Source organism: Bicyclus anynana, chromosome 21, assembly GCF_947172395.1.
Source record: "Bicyclus anynana chromosome 21, ilBicAnyn1.1, whole genome shotgun sequence".
In the NCBI taxonomy this organism is placed as follows: domain Eukaryota; kingdom Metazoa; phylum Arthropoda; class Insecta; order Lepidoptera; family Nymphalidae; genus Bicyclus; species Bicyclus anynana.
Window position 1 is genome coordinate 4,207,073 of NC_069103.1, and position 25,479 is coordinate 4,232,551.

Below are 25,479 nucleotides of genomic sequence, written 5' to 3' on the forward strand. Positions count from 1 at the left end.
AATCGCAGTGCTAATAAAACTGGTAAAAATTGATTTAGCGTTAATGTAAGAATTCAAAAGCCAAGTGTGAAATTAAGCCCTAAAGTGCCCTATTTCAATACTTGTTTCAACCGCGTAGTTCCCGTTACTGTGGATAAAATATAACTAATGACACTCAAAAATAACATACAATAAACTGAGCCTACTTGAAATAAATTATTTTTGATTTTTTTTTGATATTTTGATAACGTGACCTTCTATTAATAAAATAATTTTCAAACGCGGTCTAGAGATTACCCCCAAAAACCTCACAAACTTTACCTCTTTATAATATCAGTATACCTACCTACCTAGATTTAGAAGAAGAAAGATAAGGAAGAAATACTTTGTACACAAAAATACAGAAAGAAATAAAAATGGATAATTTAAACTAAGAATTAGAATGCAAAGGAGGCCTTATTGCTATTAAGCAATCTCTACCAGGCAAGCCCTGACGAGAGGACTTGCGAAGAAAGTTTGTGAAGGAAAGGTAGGTAAAGAATTTGTTTTGTTGTAGAAAAGAAACCTTACAGCAATTACTGCGATGGACTGATGGATAAGTTGCTCAGTTAGTTCCATAGATAGCGGCGCGCTTGCCCCAGTAACTGGAATCGCGTCCATTTCTGGAGTCAGACCTACTTTGTAACTGAACCTACCACCGCATGTCGGGTTACAGAAATATCTACTACTGATTCTATCGAATATATATAGATAGAGTTGCCAGGTGTCCGGATAAAGCCGGACATAGTCAGGCTTTTCTATTCCGTGTCCGGCCGAAATAAACGGTGTCAGACTTATCCGACTTTTGTTAGGCTTTACATTTAGCAAACGAGCGAACGACGAGTGTGTGAGGAAACAAAATCAACGGTATTAGTACGGTAATGTAGGCTGTCCGGCCTTTTAACCCAAATGTCAGACCAAACTGACTAGACTGTCCGGCTTTTAATTTGACCTGGCAACCCTACTGTGCAGGTAGGTATTCCAAGTTTGCTTTTCTATTTATTTACTAATTCTATAGGTACTAATATTATTAGGAGCTACTTTTTTGTGGTGTTTTGGAAGTAATCTCTGGATCTACTGAACCAATTTTAAAAATTCTTTTACCACTATAAAGCCACATTATTTGTTAAAGGCATACGCTATATTTTTTTATTTTCCCGTACTCGCGGATAATACGGGCTTCTAATATTAATTTAACAACATTTGTATTAGATAAGTCGTTATTTACACCAGTACTTAGTATATTATGATTTTCTATGAATTATTTGTCACTAAAGTATTTACCATGCAAATGAGGGGAGTCTCTATAAGGCGATATGCTCCTCGCTGCCCTTCGTTAAAAATCATCAACACGCACAGACTCAGAAGGGCCTTGAATACTTAAATAATGTAGATATCGCACGATGAATAAATAAACGCATGTCATTGATCCTTGTCTATCGAAATTATTAACCTTTTTCAAAAGCTTGCGATTGTCAGACATTCGGAATTATAATAAAAGTTATTACTAAATACCTACTCCATAGTTGTCGAACTTACATAAGGTATGTAAGAATGGTAGGCAACTATGGAGTTAGAACAGTTTTTAAAGGACTTTTCAGGTTTCAAAAATCCCTCAATAGTAAAGTATAACTTTTTTCACATTTTATGACTAACTAGGTAGCTGACGCCGCGCGGTTTCACCCGTGTGGTTCCCGTTCCCGTAGGGGAATACGGAGATAATATATAGCCTAGCCTTCCTCGATAATAAGGCTATCTAACACTAAAATATTTTTTTAAATCGGACCAGAAGTTCCTAAGATTAGCGCGTTCAACCGAACAAACAAACTCTTCAGGTCTTCAGCTTTATAATATTAGTATAGATTATGTCCCTGTTCGCCAGATACTTAGGTTGCTTAGGATACTTAGGACTAGACAACCTTTCGAAAAACATCGTTAAAGAATAAACTTGAAGGGTCTGTAAGAAAACCTGCCACGATCTGAAATTCTCCCCCAGCCTCAACTCTTACAAAAACATCTATAAAGCTTTTAAAGCAGTGTTATTAGTATTTTATCTATGTATTGTTTAATAATAATAGTAAGTAATACCTGTATAAAGATTTTACTGCCGAAATTTATTACCCGATTTATTAATACATACGAGTATGTACTACATAACATGAAATGATTTTAAACAAAACGGAAACCACGTAAAATACCTATGTCTATGATTTTAAAAAAACATTTTTTATTGTTTACAATATTTGACCGACTTCAAGAAAGGAAGTCGAATTGATAATCTGACCGGTATAATATTGTCAGAATTGCAAGTATTGCAAGGTAGGTAGGTATTTTTTTACTTGAAAGTTGGCGTCACCGTATGGTTTGGTTATTAGCGAGGTGGGCCCACTGGGGTATAAATATCCATTTGAAAATTATACAGCGATATTATTTTTAATAATCGCTGTATGAAGTCTTTACAACAACAAAAAATTCAATTATTCATTGCTCATAATAAACTTGCTTAAATACGCCTGCTTCTATTCAAATATCCAAGCCTCACGGGAATCCCCGTACCTATTACACAAGTTTGATTCAGTTGGTGTAAGCTACTGACCGAAATGATATCATGTTAGATAAAGATAATACCTACCTAACACACACCTATGCGTTTTATATCTTACCAACGCTGATATAAGTAATGTATAAATAAACCTTGAATGTTTGAATGATAGTCGACAATGTGTTATTATAATTATGAAAGTAGTTAACATATCATATACCAGACACTGACTGACAAGGCATTTCGTCTGTTACTATATTTCTTTATCGAATAAATCTAGCACAGCGATTCCCAAAGTGGGCTTCGAGAAACCTAGAGATTCCGTAGAGAAGTCACCACCGTTCTTCTGGATTTACTTACCATGGCTACCACATACCTAGTAATGTCATGAAACCTCAACTTAATTTCATTATTTATTAGGGTTAAAATAAGGAACAAAAATGTTTAATTTTCAGGATATTACAAATAAAGACTTGTTTTTCATTTAAATTACATGTGTGATTCCACAAAATAAAAGGTTTTTGTTGAGTGTTTCGTTATGTTAAAAGTTTCGGAGCCCCTGGTCTTATACATACCGACTAGACTCTGTAATTTATATCACGCGGTCAGCATTTCACGTACGAATTAGGCGTAGTAGAGACCTATCGAAACCTTTATTAGGTTTTGTATAGAATATTGTTTTTGGAAAAGAAAAGAGATCTTAATAATTAGGCGTCAGGTTATCCAGTTTTTCCAAGAAATTCTCAGTAACTGCCCGGGGTTGGGAAGTGGTCGAACCCAGTCACTACCGTGAAGAGTACCTACCAACGGGCATAGAACTCTGTGGACTGTATAGCTGGTTAGGGAATTCGATAGTTTCCTTTACTTATAAAGTTCAGGTTTTTACCGAAACGAAGCGATTTCATTAAAGGTGACTTATGTGCGAGTGTTCTTAGACATGTTTAATGAAAATCGGTTGAGCAGTTTAAAAGTGGGCAAGAATAATCGAATGTCTGATGCAAATATATTCGAGTGGGGTCTCAAATGAAAGAGCACTGAATTAATAATTTCATGACCTTCGAGTGTTTTCAGAATTTTCAATTTTATGTTAATAAAATTAAGATTTTTGGCGCAATACAGATCCGTTCCATAATCTTATGTTTTGCATCGGATGCTGAAAAATTGCTCCTCGATTAAGTATCAACTCGCTATGATAGATGAGTTTCGAGCTCTTGTGTGAATTTTCCTTGAATAGATAGTCAGCATGTTTACCTGTCTAAACATTATCTTGACGCGTAATCATAATGTAAATGATCATGTAATGTAGGTATATTATCCACATTACGTATTGATACTATATGGATACTTTTACTTACTGTCTATTTAGAAATGCGTTAGTGAATTTATTGTATTTTTTTTTACTCTTTGACGCCCAAATTACTCAGTCATTTAAAAATTCTTTTATCAATGGAAAGCTACATTATCAGCGAGTAACATATGCCATACTTATTGTATCGCCGTATTCACACGGGAACGGGAACTGTAGAAGTAAGAACGCGGCGCGTCCGCTATCTATATTTACAAGAACTATTATAAGGTAAAGTTTGTGAGGTTGTAGGGGTCTCTGAGTCTACTGAATCGATTTTGATAATTCTCACAGCAATCGAAAGCCACGTAATTTGTGAGTGTCGTAGGCTATATATACGATGCCATTATACCCACGAAAACCGAAAATACGCGGGTGAAACAGCGGGGTGACTGCCCCTAAAATATTTTTTTTTATAAGTAGGTCCTAGACAGATTACCTACCTAACTAGATTTAGGATTGTCAAGAATAGCTATGACTTACCTATATGTTTTATAGCAAGCAAAGTTTGATGACCTTCTTAGAGCATTGATGTGCGATGTGGGATTTTAATCCTATTCGGTTAGCGAATATCAGAATATTTTAATAAATACTATGTTGTAGTGTGTGTGTGTGCGTGTGTGTTTGTGTGTCTGTGGCTGATTTGAAGGCTGCGACCACGGCTGTGAGTTATGAGTAGTTAAGCCTCCGTGGCGTAGTGGTATGCGCGATGGATTTACAAGAGGTCCTGGGTTCGATCCCTGGTTGGGCCGATTGAGGTTTTCTTAATTGATCCAGGTCTGGCTGGTGGGAGGCTTCGGCCGTGGCTAGTTACCACCCTGCCGACAAAGACGTACCGCCAAGCGATTTAGCGTTCCGGTATGATGTCGTGTACGACTTCATTCTACTCCTAAGAAGTTAGCTCGCTTCCATCTTAGATTGCATCGTCACTAACCATCCGGTGAGATTGTAGTCAAGGGCTAACTTGTGGAGAATAAAATAAAAAAAAAAGGTTCATCTTCAAGCAATGACTTAACGCAGTTATTTAGTGTCCCCTAAAGATGCTACTGTAATCAATTATTTTCAATGCTTTCATAAATGTTAAATGGCCGTGATAGCCCAGTGCAGCCCACAGCTGAGCTCAAGTCTCCTCGCAGATTGAGAGCGGTTAGACCAATAGTCCACCACGCTGGCCCAATTGGCAGACATCACACACGCAGAGAAATAAGGAAACTCTCTGGTGTGCAGGTTTCCTCACGATGTTTTCCTTCACCGTTTGAGACACGTGATATTTTAATTCCTTTAAATGCAAGTGAAAAGTTGGAGGTGCATAGCCCCGGACCGGATTCGAATCCACACCCTCCGGAATCGAAGGCAGAGCTCATAACGTTAACATTAAACGTTGATAAAAATTTACGTCGAAATACAAATTCACATAGGTACACAACACCTAGATATTACATAGAGCTATATGTACTTTGGTGCTGTACTCGAATGTATAAATCGCTATAAATTCGCAATTCGTATACACTCGTAGGTGTGGTCTGGCATTTCTCTTTGCCATGCGTTACAATTATGGTTCGGCTTGTTCAGAACCGCTTCAACTCAGGTAGTTAAGGGATAAAAACACCACTTGAAATGGAACGAACGAACGCTACCGGGCTTAGATAACGTTGGCCAGTCCACAGACGTAAACTAACCAAAATAAACACCGCAAGAGTAATAGTAAATTACAATCAGAAACACCGGTGAATCACCCGTTCTCACCTAAACCCTAATCTCCCATTCATGTCACACGTACCGATAAAAATATAAATAGTCCCAAGCCAATGAATGAACTTGAACCTATATCATATAATTTCGTCGCTCACAAATCGCGACAGTAACGCGCGTAGGCGTCGTTTGAAAATAAACATACTTTCTTAGGCACTCACCTCTCGATTTTGATTATATTATCCAGATTAGCAATATGTCACAGCACTGTTTTGGAAAAAAAATGTGTTTTTTGTTACACGGTATCCGTTTTGGTGTCACTTTGGGACGCGAGCGGACGCGACGCGAGCGTACGACCCTGCGTGCCGGTTCGGACGTTACTGACTCCACACAGACGCAAATGCGCCCGCGTCGCACGCACACTAGCGCGTTCATTCAAATGTGCATATGGTGGGGGGAACTTATGAATGGACGTAGTGGTTTCATGTACAGATATTAGTGATAACGACACTTGCAAGCATTATTCAACGCGGCTTAGATCATTTGATAGATTGTCCGTTGTCAACACTTTTGATAGATTAAAACTTTTCGCTGTGCACGCGATTTCGAACATACGATACGATTTCGTAATTTATGCATAGTTTACAATCATCAAAACAGCCTGGCAACGGTAAAAGCCTAGCATGTCATAAATTACAAATTATTTCAATTCAAATAGGATTTTATTCTCGCCAAACTTGTCCGCTTTTTAAAATCCACTTAAGCAGCGTAAGGCTGCGTTGTTTAATAAAAACACATACTTAGAAACAAAAATATATCCATATACGAGTATGTTGCAACAACGGATTTGAAGTTAAGTATATTGGCAGGTACAGGTCGCGCAATGATTTAAGAGGGATGATTATATAATGATTTATTTATTTTGCTATCATCCGCGAAAAGCTGACGAACCCATGCGACAACGTCACCCAGGTCCGACAAAATACTCTCTACGTACGTTTCACCCCGAAACCGGAGCATCCTCAGGAGATGTTGACTCTACAACGTGCAATTGTCGGCTTTTCGCGGATGATAGCAAAATAAATAAATCATTATATAATCATGATGAACTTCCGCAAAGTAACGCCTGCTTCTATCCAATATTTAAGAGGGGTGATCAAAAGTGAAAAGGATTACGCAGTTTTTCAATGATAATGTATAAATAAACAGTATTTAATATTATTGCAGTTTTTAGATAAGCTGATTTTTTGAATATATTATGAACGCATATTGATGAATGAATAGCTTATTTTCCCACATACAATTATACAAATAACACATTTATAAAAAAAATGCGTCTTGGACAAACAAACGCCTATGCACGAAGATACAGCTAAATTTGCCATTGGTTTTCAGGCACGGTCGTGCATCTCTTCATCTCTGGTGGCTTTTATAATTCGTCACCCTTTTTATAATTTAGCTATAAACATTTAATGTATATAGGAGTAAAATCATGAAAAACCAAATAAGTAAATAGAGTTTAATAAATAACGTTGAATTAACCATAAAGCAATAATAAATCACTTAGATAATAAAAGTTAGATCTATTAATACAACGTAACGTGTTAACAATAAATTATGACAGTCCCTTGAGAAAGTTCGATAACTTATGACTCTTGTAGTCGGAGCGCAGTTGGATGAAGTTGTGCAAGATTGAGTGATCCAATTCAGCCTGGAAATCAAAAACATTCATTGTCACATACTATACTCAGAGGCATAATTATCCGCCCTCTTTAATATGACGATATATTAAAGTGGGCGGATAATTGTGCCTCTGAGTATATTATACAAAAAATAAGAATTTAATGAAATTGAGTGCATTTAAACTGCTACATCATTAACAACCTGTATTCGACTCACGGTGGAACACGAGTCTCCTTTCAGATTGAGTGGTTAAGCTAATAGTCCACCACGCTGGCTCAATGCGGCTTGGCAGACATAGACACAGAGAATTAAGAAATTTTCTCACGATGTTTTACTTTATCGTTTGAGACACGTGATATTTAATTTCTTAAAATGCACATAATTGAAAAGTTGGAGGTGCATGTCCCGGACTGGAATTGAATCCACACCCTCCGGATCGAAGGCAGAGGTTTAAACTGCTTAAAAGCTATGAATTTACGTCTTGGGTGAGTGTAATTGAATTCCATCTTTTAGTAGATGTTGATCGATTTAAGGTATAACTATAAATATAAAATAATAACAATTTTTCTCTATTATTTCTGCGTGATTGAATCAGATATGTGGAGATCCGCAGAAAAACGAAAGTTACCGACATAGCTCAACAAGTTCCAAAGTGACAAATTTGAAAAGCCGATAAACGTTGAAGTCCCAAGGTGCTGGAATGACGACCCCACGCTGAAAAGCGCAGTATTCGTCGACATCCAGCGAGTTACAGGGAACTGTTGGATACAGGTGCCTCAACACCATGCTGTTTGGAAGTCCGTACAAGAGGCCATATGCAGTGGACTTCAATCAGCTGATAATGATAATGACAATGATGCTAGAAATGGTACGTTAATAATCGAACATTCCTTACTTAGAAGTTTTGAAACCATAATGTTATGAAGATCATTGCGATCGAATAAACCAATAAGCAAAATGGAGAAATCCGCTCAGCATATTTATAAAATAGTCAATAAACGTGATCTATGTGACACAGATGATTTTTATGACACAGCATTATAAAAAAATTATGCCTTCTACATACAAATCAGAGAATTGCTGTAAACAAAAAACAATACATTGTAAAACGGTTGCTCATTAAAATTTGCCTATTATGTCATAGTTTTAAAACTTAAGGGCTGATCACGAAAAAAGAACCAAGTGAATTTTATAATTGAGAGTAATTGAGTGTGAGAGTCTTAAAGCCATGTAATGTGACGTTTCATACTTTATCTAATCTCTTAATACGAAGAAGATAATTTAAAAAAATAATGTCCTCTGCAACTAAAAGAATTGATGTAAACAAAAGAAAATATTATGAAACAGTTACATAATAGGGAGTTATAAAACTCGAGAGCATTTTTTTAAGTATAAGAAGTGACTTTTATAATGGAGATTTGAGAGTTTTGTCAAGTTTTATAATGTTTCATACTCTTATCTGATAACAATACAAATTACAAGGAAAGAAAACAATAACAACATTAAAAGAAATAAGAATAAGAATAAAGAAATTCTCTAAATTGTGGGGTCCACCCACAATTTAGAGAATTTCTGTAAACAAAAGTATATAATATTATGAAACAATTGCATAATAATGGGGTGCAATAAAATTTTAATGATAACGTTTCATACTTCACTTTATCTAATCTCATGTATAAGTAAAATAAACAATTAACATAAATAAGTTAAACTTAATTCAAGTGACGCTAAAATTATAAAAATATCATTAAATGCTGATCGAACGTGTGCCTTCGAGCATAATTTATTTACATGCGTACTCCTCGCACGTAGAGCCGTGATAGCCCAATAGATATGACCTTTGCCTTCGATTCAGAGGGCGTAGGTTCGAATCCGGTCTGGGGCATGCACATCCAACTTATCAGTTATGTGTATTTTAAAATATTAAATATCACGTGTCACAAACGGTGAAGGAAAAACATCGTGAGGAAACCTGCATACCTGAGAATTTTCTTCATGCTCTACGTGTGTGAAGTCTGCCAATCCGCATTGGGATAGCTGGACTAAGGCCTAACCCTTCTCATTCTGAGAGGATACTCGTGCTGAACAGGTGATGTACATACCAACGTCTCTCCCTCGCAGACTTGGTGCAAGTTCTCCGGCTTCACCAGCAGCAGGTTGCACAGCGCGTGTAGTGTGTCGAACAGTGCGTGCGCGGGCGCCGGCGCCGACCGCGTTCCTCGTCCACACACTGCCGAGCGGTATTCCTTCACGTCGCATATCGCTATCATTGCACCTGATTGATAAAGAGACGAATATCTTAGCACTTGGGATTTGGATTGGATGGATTCATTCGTTCGGGTTCGAGTGAAGAAAGATAATCTTCAAGTAGAACCTGGGCTTATGATCCAAGGTCTTAATGTCGCACATAATGATACGAGTCAACTACTCATGGTGTTCTTCTTGTCCGGTTTGGATGTCGAACTATCGTGTTTTTCAGATAGCATTGGTACGATAACAAATGTCTTATGAAGTTCACAATACGCACTATTATCGTGAATCTCAGCAAACTTTTAAGATTGAAACGAACTGTAACCGTACCCATGCTATCTGAGAAACACTTTAGCAACAAGTTCGTGAATTTCATTTAATGTATGTAAACTTGATGAATGTAAGTCGCTAAAAGATCATACATTGTGCTTGGTTATCTATGAATTGGCGCAAGGCGACATTTTCAATCATTGTTTGATACGACATGACTTTCAGAAAGGTCTATGTGTTATATCGACTTATTACTTACAATTAATTAACGAAATAAACTAATTAAAAAAGATTAAATGTCAGGTAAATAAAATTACGAATTATAAAATCATCGCAGCAAAAACGATAGCGAATTTCACTATTGCGTGCCATTTGTATGTGCGCATCTTAGGCCTGCAGGAGTGCTGAAATAATGACTAAATAATAAATAAATACTCACCAGCAGAATTAAACTGGAAGTTCTGCAGGTGGTCGTATATGACGCGATGCAGTCGGACGGCTAGCTCCAAGGACACGGCGTGAAGGTTTTCACCTTCCAACTCCGTATGGATCTTTTCTATGACGGAATTCAAGTAGGATACCACTGCCACACAGGCCTATTGATCAGAAAAATATATTTGTAATTGTTCAGTGTTTAGACTGTAGTTGATTAGATTTCTGCAGTTGGTATGATATACACTTACCGCCAAATCGGCAGCTTGCCATTGGCGGATCGTCGCAGTGCTCCCTACCTCACCCTCTAGCAAAAATAGCTAGCAAACATTACACAGAGACAATTTTCATCTCGTCATCGTGTCGGTTTGTTACCGTCAGTTACCGTTCGTAACGTGTACTTTAGAGCTTATAACCTTGAGTGATCTTGGTGACATGTTTAAACGGATCCGGCCAATTATCGGGTGAGTTCATTATTGGTAATTGCGGATTTCGAAACTATAGGTGTAAAACACAACCCCTTGAATCCGCAAAATTATTATCTATTCATTATTTTCACAAGATACATATACATGTATTAGAAAGTATATCCATCCATATATTCCTTACACGTGGTCACAAGTCTCGAGCTCCATTCTTTTTCTCTCTGTTACGTGATGGACCCGTTCAGTTCTTTGTTAGGCAGTGTGAAAGCCGTCATGCTGCTAGTCGCGATAAGAGTTTTTTTTTGCAATATTATTTTGGGGTGTAATTATTGATCTTGAATTTTTTCGTGTGGGCATGAAGATGAAGAATCCTCAAAGCAAGCCAAAATTTACAGCTTGCCAACACGCACTGTGGTGAATCTAAGCTCTATATACCCTCATCTCTTATAAGACAGTAGGCCGCTAAAATGTCTGACAATAATGCAAATTAATGGAACTCACAGATGAAGCCAGAGTATCGATATCCCCCTCGGGTTTGAAGTCGGTCTTTTTCTGTTCAGTCTGCAGATGCAGCTTCACCCAGCCCACTATTGCTGATATAGCTCTCTCCAACCCTGCGTCTAATTTGTTCTCCAATTGCTCCATTATAGTGTTCTTTCGTTGGATACATTCGCCTTGTTTGCTGTTACGTAAAAGACATCGTTTAGGGTAGAGGTAAGTTAGAGGTAGGGTAGCATAGGGGTGGGGGTAGAGTAGTGGTAGTGTAGGGGTAGGGTTAGGGTAAGGGTAGGGTAGGGGTAGGGTAGGTGTAGGGTGGGATAGGGGTTGGGAAGTAATACAAGCAAAGCTTGACCGGGTCAGCTTGTATTATTTATATAACGAAATTTCTGATATTCGATCCATTACTACTCCAAGCATAGCTCGCGCTATCTTGCCAATCAATCTACACTAGATATCCTCATGAAAATCATGTTAAACTTATAAATGTTTAAGAAAAGTACATTTAGGGATTTGAAACGATTTATAATATTATACTGAGGAAAATAAACAGAAAGTTACCTCAAACATGGCAACACCGATTCCTGGAAGTGCTCTCCAAACATCCTCACTATTTTGTTCGCCTGGTTCACTATATCGAAGAAGTAGATCTGTGGTGGCGATTTATTCTCGGCTATGGGAATAGACTGCAGGCCCAAGTCTAGAGCATAGTCTACATGCTCTATGAGCAAGTTCTGTATCAATGCGTCCAGTAAAGCTATCGTAGTGCCGGACAACTCGTTTGGAGTGCATAACTGGAAAAAAAATCCAATTCAACATCTCAAACGAGTGATTGACGGAATACTTTTCTTTTTGAATGTCTAATCAAGTCGATTGTCAGCTACGTCATTTATAACTCCAGTAGGATTAAACTAAACTAACTAAAAACTTTAATTATTGAAAGACTCTTAAGTCTCTTAACTCTGAAAGATCTTAGGCATCATTATGACGGAGTCGTTCAATATTTATTTTTAAACACAAGCTTATTTATATAAAAGTCTTACATATTGTGCTATGATTATTATAAACGATAAAAAAGCTTGGTAATGAAATGCACTATATGACAGGCTACTATATGAATGCTTATAGAACATAGTGAAATGGTGTTAAACAAAAAATATTTCTGGCTGACTTCGGAACCCCCATAACTTTACTTCTAAGTTTAACTTTTAAAATACCATGATGGCTTGTAAACTTGTAAACCGCATTTGCTATCCCAGCGGTGAAATCGTAAATATCAAATCAATATCAATATCCGTTTATTTCAATTAGACTTAGTTTACAAGCACTTTCGAAACGTCAGGTAATATTATACTTAAGATAATGGGTTCCAAATGCGCCTTGGTCCGAGAAGAGCCCACAACGAACTCAACCAGGTGTTTCTTTTTTTAGTTTATTACCATTTAACAATAGGTAATACATTTAATTTCCAGCGTTTCATTATCGCTCTAATACCTTACGTTGGGACGAAAGAGAGCAATATTTTCGATTCCGCAGGTATTAGTTGACAATTTCTTTATATCATAACGAAATAAATAGTAAACACATCCTAGTTCTACTGGAGTTAAGAATAATGTATCTAACCTGACTTTATACTATTATAGTTAAGCTACTTACAGTTTTACACCTGGTGAAGGAAGTCTTGGCATCGTTGAGCATCTTCTGAACCAACTGTTCGCTGAGGAACGTCTCGCCGCCGTAGTTCTCTATCTGTGCTATGTTGATGTTCGCCCGAGTGCCTATTACCGCTTGTAGATCACGACGTAGCTCTTGGAAACTACAACGATTGGGTAGATGACTACATTTGAATACATGTGATGGAGTACATGTTATGAACCTGCCAATGCATAGCTTTAAGCAATGTGTTAAAAACATTTACTTAGTCGAGGTTACTACACCATTGACGAGTTCCTTAAAGATAAAGGCGCTTGGAAGCTATTGGATCAGCTTCCACCTTCATACAACTACTTATAAGAAATTGTAATGTTGTATCAATTGTATTGTTGTGTTTTTTGCCGGTTTCTTCTCAGCACAACCTGCCTTCCAAACCGGTGGTAGAATCTCTACAAATAGTCAACTGACGTGTCAAAAGTGCTTTTGACTACGAAGACTACGAAAATGCTTTTGACTATATCGAAACCTGGGCAGTTCTCTAATCATTGCAACGATACCAGGTCGATTGGCGCTATATACAAGTGTTCAATGACCAAGTTCCAAGTTCCAAGTTCAAGACCGTCGGACAGTCCAATACCAATTCGAATTATCGTGTGTGTGGAGCATTCTCAGGAAAGGTCTATGTTCAGGAGTGGACGGATACAGGGTGATGATGAAGTAGATGAAGTATGTTTAATGCCTACAATAGTTATAAACATTACGCAAGCTACTGGGGACATCCATTGGCTAATAACATTGACCTTCTTATAATAAAAGGATGGACAATCATGTACAAAATTTCACTTAAAAACTGGCCACAATTTCACTTAAAGCAAAATTTGCTTTGACAGTTTTAAAATTATTGTTAAAGAAAATTATACCTTAAAGCCTTATAAATATAGTCCAATATTCAATAAAATCCTAAATTCAATCTTAAGGATTGAGTTTAAGGTTGAATTTGCAAATGCGACTACTTGAATTGAGTCCCAAAAACTTGTTTTTTGTCGCATGACTGTGCATCCAATTTTTAATAGGAGATCGATGGCTAATGATGATGATGATGTAATACATAAATCACTCACCCTCCGCCCTGGATCTGCTTTTTAACGTGCTGTTTTTCGTTATAATACACGTTAAGGGAGTTAGATAGGACAGCCTTCAGCCGCCGTATCTCTAGCGCCGCGTATCCGTCCGTGGCGCCCGCCATGGCTCCGTTGACCAGGGCCTCTCTCCGAAGGTCACCGGTGGTGGTGTTACCTTCAGCTGACACTAGGTTCGCAGCTACCAGCTCGTCGCAAACTTTTTGAGTGCTACGAAATAATCTTCTAATATATAAATGCGAAAGGACATTCATAACGAAATCTCGGAAACCACTTGATGTACAATGATTAAATTTGGCATTAAGGTAGTTTACGGGCCGGATTAAGGATGTCTAAGGGCGGACGAAGTCGCGGGTGTCCGCTAGTCCATACATATAAATAAAGCGTCTGATTTCAAAAGTTCGTTTTTTCAAGTGCTTATTAGTTATTTATTATTATAAGTGCTTAGTTATTTACGCGACACTAAAACGCACACAATCGTTTCTTTAATATTTCTGGTAATAATATTTTGCTCTGTCTGTCTAAGAGTATTTTGTTAATTATTTTCGTCAAACTTCTACTCGTAATACTCAGATTCTAGTCGCAAATATTATAAACCTGTTCGGGCTATGTTTTTCAACATTGAACAGCTATAAGTTTTCAGAGTGGACTTTGGCGTATTTTCGGACTTGGAAGTTTGACGCATACTATATCTTCTATCACCAAAACCACAATGATCTAAACTCCGTAGTTAATACCTACTTAGCAAATATTATTATAAAAATAGATAGATAGATAGCAGCAAAGGTATAAAACCTTTTTTGACGAAGGTCTGGCAATAACAGGCTCTTCAACCATATTATATTTTTAAACATGTTTTTTTGAAAATCATATTGAAAAGAGTTTCAACATACCTGATATACACATCGTATAAATTGCGCAAATACTTGTCCATATCATTTTTATCAGCTAACTTGGTTTGTATGTATTTCTGCAACTTTAGATGGAAAATGTTCAGCACAAACTTGCTTATCACCTGGTCTGGGTTCGGAAATACGCTGCTTATGACTGTGTAGTTCTTCTTGCAAAGAGGCAGAACTGCTGCAAATATATCCTTGCCTAGTAAAGTGTTCTGAAAGAGTATAATGTAAAAACATTATACAGTAGTACAATTTAAATAATGGTTAATGATATTGTTTTTAGATGTTTTAAATCCCTAAAGTGAATTGAAATCTATTATTTTTAAAAGAATGAGTATGTCAAATTATATTAACAAATATGTTTCGATATGATTGAAAGAAGTTTGGACTGGAAAAGATAAACTAAGATTGTTGAGTGTACAGTTTAAATTGTAGTACTATATTTAATTTGATTGCTATATGTCTATGAAAAATATGGTCAGGAATTGAGTCCCAACCAAACAAATATTAATGGTTGGGATTTTCGTTTAAGAAAAATTTAAATAATAGTCAGTTCTACACCTGATTTATGGTTATGCCTTATCTTCATTGTTTTGGTGTGTTGGCCACCTGTACTATGAAAGTGTACTTGTATTTATGCATTTATGTGCACTGTAAATTATAATATCTGTTAAATAAATGACTCACAAGACAACATTGGTCGCCAACATTTGATCTTGAGGATATTTACTATAATACCACAGGAAATTAAGAAGTATTTGAAAAACCTTACAATTTGTTTTCATAAAAATATTTAAAATGTCCAAAAAAAATACCAATTGACTGGTTTCAATATAAGCATCTAAGGAGTATTTGAAAAAGATTACAATTTGTTTTCATAAAAAAAAATTACAAACTAAATTACCATTTGACTGGTTTCAATGTAAGCATCAACACACTGGGAGTATCCTTTGAAATTAGTCATAATAGTGGCTATGTCCTTCATTTTGGCTACATTGCCCTGATTCTGAGCCCTCACAAACTCTTCTATGAGATTCCTCTCAATCTCATCATACTTTGCCTCTATCTTATTCTTGGCCACCTCAAATTTATCAGGAGGTAGTTCTTGAGCGATTGTGTACAGTTTTTGTATAACATCTGCGGCTTCATTAAGCTGAAATAAATAAAACAATGATAAGATTTATTAGATTGTACACTTTTTTTTAACCCTGTGGTTTCACCTACATAGTACCCATTCCCATGGACAAACACAGATAAAATATAGCTTATGTTCCTCTCTGACAATGTAGCTTTCCAATGGTGATAGAATTTCCAAATTAGTAATGTAGAGTCTTAACATATTTGCTACATACAAACAAACAAACCTTTCCTCTTTAAAATGGATTATGTGTTAATCCACTTAAGTCAAAAGTGATAGTGATTGGCAGCCGTTTACAGTTGGCTAAAGTAAGCATAAACTCCTTGCCACCTGTTCGTTTTAATAATATAGATTTAGAATTTAGCACTTGTGTCAAAAACCTTGGTCTATTTATTGATGAAACACTGTCTTGGTCATCTCAAGTGGGAGAGGTAAGTCGTAAAATTTTTGCTTCGGTTAGGTCTTTAAATAGATTTAAAAATTTCCTTCCAATTAAAACCAAAATATCCTTAGCTCAGTCTCTTCTTCTTCCGTTATTGGATTATGCCGATTCTTGTTACCCAGACCTAACTGATGCACAGCTCGACAAACTCGAACGCCTTCAAAATTTATGCATTCGCTATATATATGGTTTGCGTAAATTTGATCACATTTCCGAGTATCGTGCTCGTCTTAAATGGTTACCAATACGATTTCGCCGTCAGTTCCATCTTCTTTGCCTCTTGTTTTCTATCCTTTATAACCCTCTGTCACCTTCCTACTTGAAAGATCGTTTCCGCTTTACATCGGAAATTGATCTTCTCAATCTACGTTCTCGAAGTGATAACCGTTTGGTCCTACCTTGTTCTAAGACAAAGTTTTTTAGCAAGTCTTTTACTTCTGAGGCTGTCAAAATGTGGAATAATTTGCCGTCTTTTGTCCGTGCCAGTAATTCACTTGCCATTTTTAAGTTTCGTTTGAAACGACATTATTTGTCGTTGGATTAAAATTTCATTTTTCGAGGTATTTATTTTATTGTTATTTATTATTTATGTAGTATATTAATTATATATATATATATTTGTATTAGTTGTAATATATTATGTAATACATATGTAAATTTTAATATTATATTTACGTATATATTATATTATATTTATTTATATATATATATATATATTTTTTAATTATTTACATATATAATTACATATAATGTATTGCACCTTCCCGCTCTTTCTTCGCAAGTTCTCTCGTCAGGGGTTGCCTGGTAGAGATTACTTATAGTAATAAGGCCGCCTTTGCATGCTAAGTTTAATTTATGTTTTCTAATGTTTCAATTTATAATTGTATTTTTGTGTGCAATAAAGTATTTCTTCTTCTTCTTCTTCTTCTTAAAATATTACAGTAGATTTAGTCTAAAGTATCTACAGTCAATATCTGGGTACTGCAACATCAATAGACTTTATTTACCATCCGATAGCCATCATTATGAATTCGCCAATAGTACAGACTCTATACTACACTGACAATACTAAAAGAAATTTATTAGTACATCTAATTTAATAATAAAAAAACATTGACAGAAGGGATAGCTTAAACCTGCTGTGTGTGTGTGTGAAAGGGAAGCCAGATAAAGTGGCGCCGTAACGCGTTATACAAGAATTTGTCACTTTAAAAAATCAAATCTGGATTTGGCTGGTGGGAAGCTTCGGCCGTGGCTAGTTACCACCGTACCTACAAAAACATACCGCCAAGCGATTAAGCATTCTGGTATGATGTTGTGTAGAAACCGAAAGGGGTATAGATTTTCATTCTCCTCCTAACAACCTAACAAGTTAGTCTGCTTCCATCATAGATTGCATCATCACTAACCATCACGTGAGATTGCAGTCAAAGGCTAACTTCTAAAGAATAAAAAAAAAACAATCTACTCCCTTACCTGTTATAAATCAGAGTATATTTGTACATGTTGACATTACCTTGTTAGGATCATTGAAAACGTCGGAAAGCACAGGTCCTGGACTGAGGAAGTTTGCTAAATGTGAAAGCAGATCCCTGGCAGCTGCTGCTCTAGCTCGAGGTGCTCTTGCTGCACCCAGCTTCTCACCAACATCCAATGCCCGACCACCACAGCGGGACATCCTCTCATCCAATGAACTGAAGACATTTACACAGTGCTAGAATAGAAAATGAAGTTTTCCTGATCAAAAAAGGCCATCTATGATGTTGATATTTTAGTTTACAAGTACATATATCTGTAAAATATTTTACAATCCAAAAGAACTGCAACAAAACACAATCAAAATAATATCAAGTACAGATCTGTCTAGATTTATGTGTTCTTCAATTATAATAGCCTACTAGGGCCAGGCCTATTTCCTAGTATAATAGCCTGTACACTGCTACGATGAGGGTTACAGGGGTAAATTTCGGATGATAATGTTGGGTTCTATGAATTACTATAAGATGTTAATGATACTGATTGCAGGGACCAATAGCCTAATGTGCTCTCTAAAGCTGAAATCCTGGATTTCAACTTTTCAACTTGGGACTGAGAATTTCTTAAAAAAAGCATAATATTTCATAGTCTGCCTCAGGTCTTGATCCCAGGCATTGTGATTCATAGGCACATACACTTACTGTAAAACTACCATCATTAACTACCCATATTTAAACCTCAATAGCTCAATGGTTAGAGCGGTCAGACTCATCACCATTTCTGAAAATTCGAATTACAAATGAGCATGAGTCTCCTCTTAGGATGAGATGGGTTAGGCCTTAGCCCACCAAGCTGGCCTAATGCAGATTGGAAGACATCAAACACATAGAGAGTTAGGATGTAGTAAGTATGCAGGTTTCCTCATGACATTTTTCCTTCACTGTTTGAAGCAAGTGATATTTAATTTCTTAAAATGCACATGTCTGTAAAGTTGGAGGTGCATGCTCCAATCAGACAAAACTGCCAATCAGGTAGTTATTACTATGTACTACTCATGCAATATTTATTAGTGAGACTGTCCTATAAAAGGGTAATATCACCTCTGTGTTATCATAATTGACAATGAATAGCTAGAAATACTTACAGAATGTTGTTCCATAATCTCAGCAAGCTTTGCTACATATAATTTCTCTTCTTCTTGCACATCTTGCTCTAATCTAGCACATTTTCTTTCTTGTCTTTCTTGGAGCACCTAAATTAAAAAAAATGTTTTATCAATAGGTATAATTAATAAAAATTCTATTAACAGATTTTACTAACAGCAAAAATATTGTCTTGTAATTAAGAAGACAATAAAAAGAAATTTAAAAATTAAAAACCAAGATAATAGTCTCAAATGATAGTCCTATAGGATAGATAGACCCACCGCACAGCATGAAAATAGTTTAATTTGCATAAATGTAAAATTTGTTGTCATTTGGATATCCCAATTATTCAGAGAGAATGTCATGATAATGAATTATTCACTGTCCATAATGAACTTCTTCAAAATAACACTTTCCTATGTACAATAGAACAAGCATAATTGTACACAATTAGACAGTCATTATCCACCTGTATCCATTGACTGCTCTACCTTTCTCTTATAGCCACCACCTTCAGACTAGACTTAAGGTTGTTGAACCAACAATCCATGGTCTCCCCTACAAAACATGTATACCCCACCAGAGACTATCTTTTCTGCGACAAATATGGCCAGCCTTTGAACTATGTTGATTACTTTAGTTCTTCTACGGAGTTTGTACTTTAAAATGTCTACACAAGGGTACCGTCACTTACCTTCAAATCCTGGATAGCCTGTGTAAATATGTCATGGATCATCTCTGGATCGAACTGATCATCCTGAAGGCGACATTCTTGCATACTGCGTCGCACCATTCTCTCAACAAATTCATCCGGATCAAATGGTTCCTTAAAGTTGTAGTTAAAACGATTCAAATGAATGTTTATCGAAGTTAAAATATGTTAAATTAAAAAAAAAAATTGACTAAAAATCTTGTAACGTACCTGTTCTAATTCCTTTAAATATTGGTTCATCATCTTGATTTTTTTTTTACTGAAACTATTGATTAATTTGAATTTTGTGTAAATTTATAGCTAAATAGAAATTAAAATTTTATTAAAATTTCTAATTTTTATGATACGCCTCCTTGTTTATCAACATGACACTGACAGAAGATGTGTTGACGTTCAACTGACGTTTGACATGTGTCACTCAATGTGACGTGAAGGTAAACGTTCGGAAATTGTGCGAAGTAAAAACATGGTAAAAACAGTCAGTCAGTCAGTCAGTCAGTCAAAAGGATCGCCGATTTTGTATTACATCGATTTTAGCTATTTTACCGAGTAAAGCTATTTAGATAAAAATACTGTTAGCAACTAACATATAGTTATTAAACTAACAACAAACAAACATGCCGTATTTTGTCATTTCCAAAAGGTCGTTGATTGCCAATACCTTTCGCTCATTTCAGACAAAGCATAGAATATTTTATCTCCTAGTTTTATTTTTTGTAACGAAACAGTAATGTTTCACTTTACTCCAATATTTCATTTATCATTAAAGCAAAATTCATCTAAATCGGTCCAGCGGTTTACTCTTACCAAGGAATCTATGCGCTTCTTGACTTGAAAATACTTACAATGATTGTGGTGTGGGTTGTTGAAAAAAATACAGATAGTTAATCCATAGATCCTTGCACTCGCAGTGCTAATCAGGAACGAAGATTCAAAATCTTAATAAAGGCGTCAAAGGATATCGAATAAAGTAAGGATGATATTGTAAATAATATCTCCAATGTAAGTATATCTAGGCAGGTATACCTACTTGCGTGTAGGTATGTGGGTAATTTATCTTGTGGGTTGGTACCTACCTACTCTACATGCAAACTTTTTTACATACTTCAGGCATAAATGGAAATGTAGTTTTAATTTTAGAAACAAAGGAAAAAAAATTGATTAATGTAGCAAAACGTCTTTTTGGAAGATTTACTACTAGTGGAAGCGTTTTTTATATCCAAATTCTTTGTGATGTCGTAATATTTACATAAAATTTTGTGCGTGCTATTAACGAATATTGTATTGTTTTACTCTCTTTCATGAGAGTTGAGTGGAAAATATACACAAATACGATAACGAACAATTTGACAGGAGAACCACAACATTACACATATCGTGAAGAGTGAGATGTCCAATGTATCCTAACCGGGTTAGGATAAAGTCGATAGAGCTCAATGGCTGAGCGCCTCAGCCCTCGAAGCTCCGAGGTCAATGCCTTGGAACAACGAGGCTATCTTATCGGCAAAAAAATCGGACAAGGATCGTACGCCACTGTCCATCTGGCGGAGTATTGCGATTCATCCAGCCCCAAGCGAATGCACCTCGCCTGCAAAATATTCGACAAAGACAAAGCTCCGAGGGATTTTTTAGAAAAGTTTTTTCCTCGCGAGCTTGACATTTTAACTAAAATAGAGAACCCGCATATCATTCAAGTTCACAGTATCCTACAGCGAGGGCCACGAGTGTTTATATTTATGCGATATGCCGACAACGGTGACCTTCTGGATTTCATAAAGCGTAGCGGTGTCGTCCCAGAGAACCAAGCCAAACTTTGGTTCCGTCAAATGGCCAGTGGCTTGCAATATCTGCACAGCAAGAATGTTGCCCACCGGGATCTCAAGTGTGAGAATATTTTGCTATCGAGACGTTACAACGTAAAGTTGGCGGACTTTGGTTTCGCCAGATTCTGTACCGATGGTGACAACAGACGCGTACTGAGCCAGACTTACTGCGGGTCAGCAGCGTACGCGGCACCCGAAGTGGTGAGTGGAACCCCATATAATCCAAAGCTTGCCGACGTTTGGTCTCTGGGAATAATTCTATTCATAATGCTAAACGCTTCGATGCCATTCGACGACTCTAACCTTCGGAAGCTTCTCAAGGACCAGATGTCCCGTAATTGGGTGTTCCGATCACGGATTCGTGATACGGTATCTGCTGCGGCGAAGTCCATAGTGCGTCATATTCTGGAGCCGGATATAACACTGCGGCTTACTCTGGATCGCGTTTTGTCGCACGAGTGGACGAGACCTCGGAAGGACAAGAGCGCAATTCTCATGGGGCGTTTGGTACAGTCCGCCCCGTCAGCTCCGCATTCACCAGGGAAGCATGACGACGCCGGTACCTCTGCAGGCGCCCGAGTCTCGGGAGACCATAGAGAACTGGAACGCGAGCGTCATGATGACATCAACATGCGCTCCCACGACTGATAGTCTATATTCAAGTCTGTATCTACATACAGACTGCAGCAATTACAGTTTTCTTTTTGTATCATAAGACTAAACTTTTTGACCGTCAAAAATTTTAAATTTCTTTTATTATTTTTATAGGTATACATTTTTTTTTACAATTGACGTCTTAACTATTGTTAGTCGTCAATAGTGAAAATAAAGATTTTGTATAAATAAAGACTGTTAACCCAACATTTTTTTTTATTTTACGCTAGAGAACGACCGCGGGTTTCACCCTTACCCATAGGACGTTTCACGGTGATAACAAAGGGTGTAGGTAGTGCTATAAGCGTAAAAGCGTAACAAACAAACACTCGAAACACTTTCGCATTTATAATAATAGTTAGTATATTAACAACATACTATCGTTGTTTTTAGGGTTCCAAACTCTCATGTCCGTCTGTCACTATTAATTTTCTATGAATTTACTGGACCAATTAAGTTGAAATATTTATGTCATCCCCGTATTCTCCGGCGTTTGCTGGTGTCATATAAAACTTATTTTATAGAAAAAATACTAATACTAAGTAGTAGGTATAAAAAATTTGATTAAGGTCAGTAAAGTTGAATACACAGGTTTTTCGAGGTTTACCGGGATATTTATTATAATTCGTTAGAGTGGGTAACAGTTGACCTTCGGGGTACAGTGGATAATTCACTACAACTCATTATTACTAAGAACTGCACGGGAAAAAAAGTCATCTAGTGTTATCCACTCTCCCGTACATCTCACTCAAGTAGTAATTACGTTCCGTTCAACCTACATAGTAGTGGAAGGATCGCTGCTCGTCGAGGTCTCTGAATTGTGAATGTAATATGCGTCTATGGCAATCGGAAACTTCATGAAAGGATATTTTATAAAAAAATCAAGTCTCGAATCTTCGACGTTGTACGATACGTCTACATGCGACAAAGGATTTGAGTATTGGACCCTCAAATACGTAACTTTAGTATCCGTACCGAAAAAATCTGAAAAAGGCTGAAATGTAAAAGTAAAAATTAACTTATAGAAAAGAATAGAAACTTATAGAAATTACCTAACATTCTTTTAATATTCTTTACAAGTTTTAGGCTACCTTATAAATAAAAATAAAATAAGGAAGTAAAAAGCATTTTTACGTTTAAGTAAGTTACCAACGTTAAGTTAAAAAGAGGTACCTACTAAAAACAAAAAAATAATCCAGTAAGTACACGTCATCACACAAATCACCTTCGTAGCAACCTGTAGAGATCCTCTAAAGTTCTCTTTACTTTTTTTAATATGTCTTTACGAACTACTTTAGTCGAAGAGTCGCCGCGATCGAGTCGGTCCATGATTTCGACGATTATGCCGAGGAACATACGAAAAAATACGCCCTAGAGAGTTGTTACACCCATTTAATCTGCTTCTGCCTTCGGGCCCCATCAGGTGATGTTTCTGCGCTCGCCCTAACCCCCGGTGACGCCGCTGAGGTTATTAAGGATCCTACGGCACTTACACAATCAGGAAAAAAATTATACTTGGGTAGTTGAGGGTCGGGACCCTTGAAGACTGCCTTTCAAAGCCACAGTCCAAGTACCACATTTGACCGTACCTATAGTAGGATCATAGTCTGACAAACGCCGATTCCATGATATATCATTATAAAATACTCTCTCACGATGAGCTCTTTAATTTGATACCCATATTGCAGTACTTATTTTTACCTCGTGTCTATAGGGTTTCACAGTCGTCGTGTTAGTTTTCTTTAATTACACCTATCTAAGAATACTTGGGTTATCTCGACGAATTTAACGATACATTAAATACATTAATCCGTTCAGCGGTTTGGAAAATATGCAAAAGGTAACTTCTTGGCAGTCATATACCTATAATTACTTTTTGTTTTTCTGAGAATATACTTACAACTTTAACACTTAAATTGTAGTGCGATTGAAAAGCTGGCACCATACCAGTATAATAGTAAAACAGAACATCGCCCGTTACACGTTCACCTAGAAATAAATGCTTGACAAAAGATGTTTCTAAGTTCCACTTAGGTTTTCATAGATAATAGTTTTTTAAGTAGCTAAGTAAGGATCAAATAAATTAATCACGTGTCTCTGACGGTGAAGGAAAACATCTTAAGGAAACCTGCATAGAGAAGTCTGCCAATCTGCATAGGACCAGCGTGGTGGATTATTAGCCTAACTCCTCTCATTCTGAGAGGAGACTCGTACTTAACAGTGAGCTGAACGGGGATTGTCAATGAATATGATGGTGAGAAACTATAATCAACCCCAGAACTTTTTTCGACTGCCATTATCAAGCTATTTAGAATATGGCACACCACTTGGTATTTATCATAATCTTAATCACCCTAAGCCCGCAGCATTGAATGCATTGTATGTATAAAGCTCAATATTCCCTCTCCTGTATAGAAAAAGGTTTGGCCCTGCCACTAGTCAGCCACACTGATTTTGACAGTCCTTTACAGGTAGTGGATTTAGAAAACTCTGATAATAATGAACTAGGTAGCACTAACACAAGAGATATTGATTCTTTATTCGTCAAACTGCCTAAAGATCAAACAAACTATAGACATGGGCAATTGAGAAAACAAACTTATAAAATTAATATCACCATCCAAACATACCATATTCGTATTACAGTATTTTAGGCATATTTTTAAAACCATCAATATCATTGAGGAAAGCAAACATTATAAACATTTTTACCGAACAGTGCATTGTATTGTATATAACGTACGTACGTATTTAATTCCTCTATGTATTGTAGTGATAACCGTTGATTTGAAACGTTAATAATAAAATTGATTCAAGCGTAGATTCACGCCGCCAGCTATCATAATTACGGAGTACTTCCATGGTAATTGAAATTGCACTATCAACGCTCTCTGATGCAGTTACATATGTATAATTATTATGACTGTGTATGCGTTGCTTTATAATTTTCTGATCCTGAGTCACGTCCTAATTCCTTAACTCGAGGTTCTGGTCCAAGAAAGGCCCATAAACAGTTTGTCCATCTCCCATATGTAAACACGATTTTTGAGTACGTTAGACAGTAGGCAGCGTAATTATGTACAAATTGTACAAAAAGGGAAATAGTTCGTAAAGCGTAGGCAGTGTATGTTTGCATCTATCAAGTGCACGTTAATACTCTTGTTAGCCTTGGGCAATACTCAGGCAGATCTTGCTTGTTCTCTAGTTTGTTTAACGTAGGCAGCTAAGCACCAATTCCCGATG

General features: G+C 36.7%; 3 protein-coding genes across 3 annotated transcripts in view; 1 reads left to right on the forward strand and 2 right to left on the reverse strand.

Moving 5' to 3' along the window:
- Window positions 1-5,985, reverse strand: part of LOC112044315 (ETS-like protein pointed) — a 210,684-nt gene extending 204,699 nt beyond the window's left edge. Inside the window, exon 1 of the transcript XR_008251953.1 lies at window positions 5,819-5,985. The gene's annotated coding sequence lies outside the window, so the exon portion shown is untranslated. The remainder of the gene's footprint in view (window positions 1-5,818) is intronic.
- A 1,117-nt stretch (window positions 5,986-7,102) lies between these two features.
- Window positions 7,103-20,136, reverse strand: LOC112044323 (exocyst complex component 5). The gene is made up of 13 exons (XM_052888216.1): window positions 19,970-20,136; window positions 19,742-19,873; window positions 19,047-19,154; window positions 17,943-18,140; window positions 15,751-15,999; window positions 14,841-15,058; window positions 13,930-14,157; window positions 12,812-12,971; window positions 11,717-11,949; window positions 11,159-11,339; window positions 10,240-10,396; window positions 9,383-9,555; window positions 7,103-7,308 (listed from the first exon to the last, which is right to left on the reverse strand). The coding sequence occupies exons 1-13, from the start codon at window positions 20,000-20,002 to the stop codon at window positions 7,213-7,215; spliced, it is 2,166 nt and encodes a 721-aa protein (XP_052744176.1). The 5' UTR covers window positions 20,003-20,136; the 3' UTR covers window positions 7,103-7,212.
- An 887-nt stretch (window positions 20,137-21,023) lies between these two features.
- Window positions 21,024-22,436, forward strand: LOC112044334 (testis-specific serine/threonine-protein kinase 2). The gene has a single exon (XM_024080156.2). The coding sequence runs from the start codon at window positions 21,196-21,198 to the stop codon at window positions 22,228-22,230; it is 1,035 nt and encodes a 344-aa protein (XP_023935924.1). The 5' UTR covers window positions 21,024-21,195; the 3' UTR covers window positions 22,231-22,436.
- The last annotated feature ends 3,043 nt before the right edge of the window (window positions 22,437-25,479 follow it).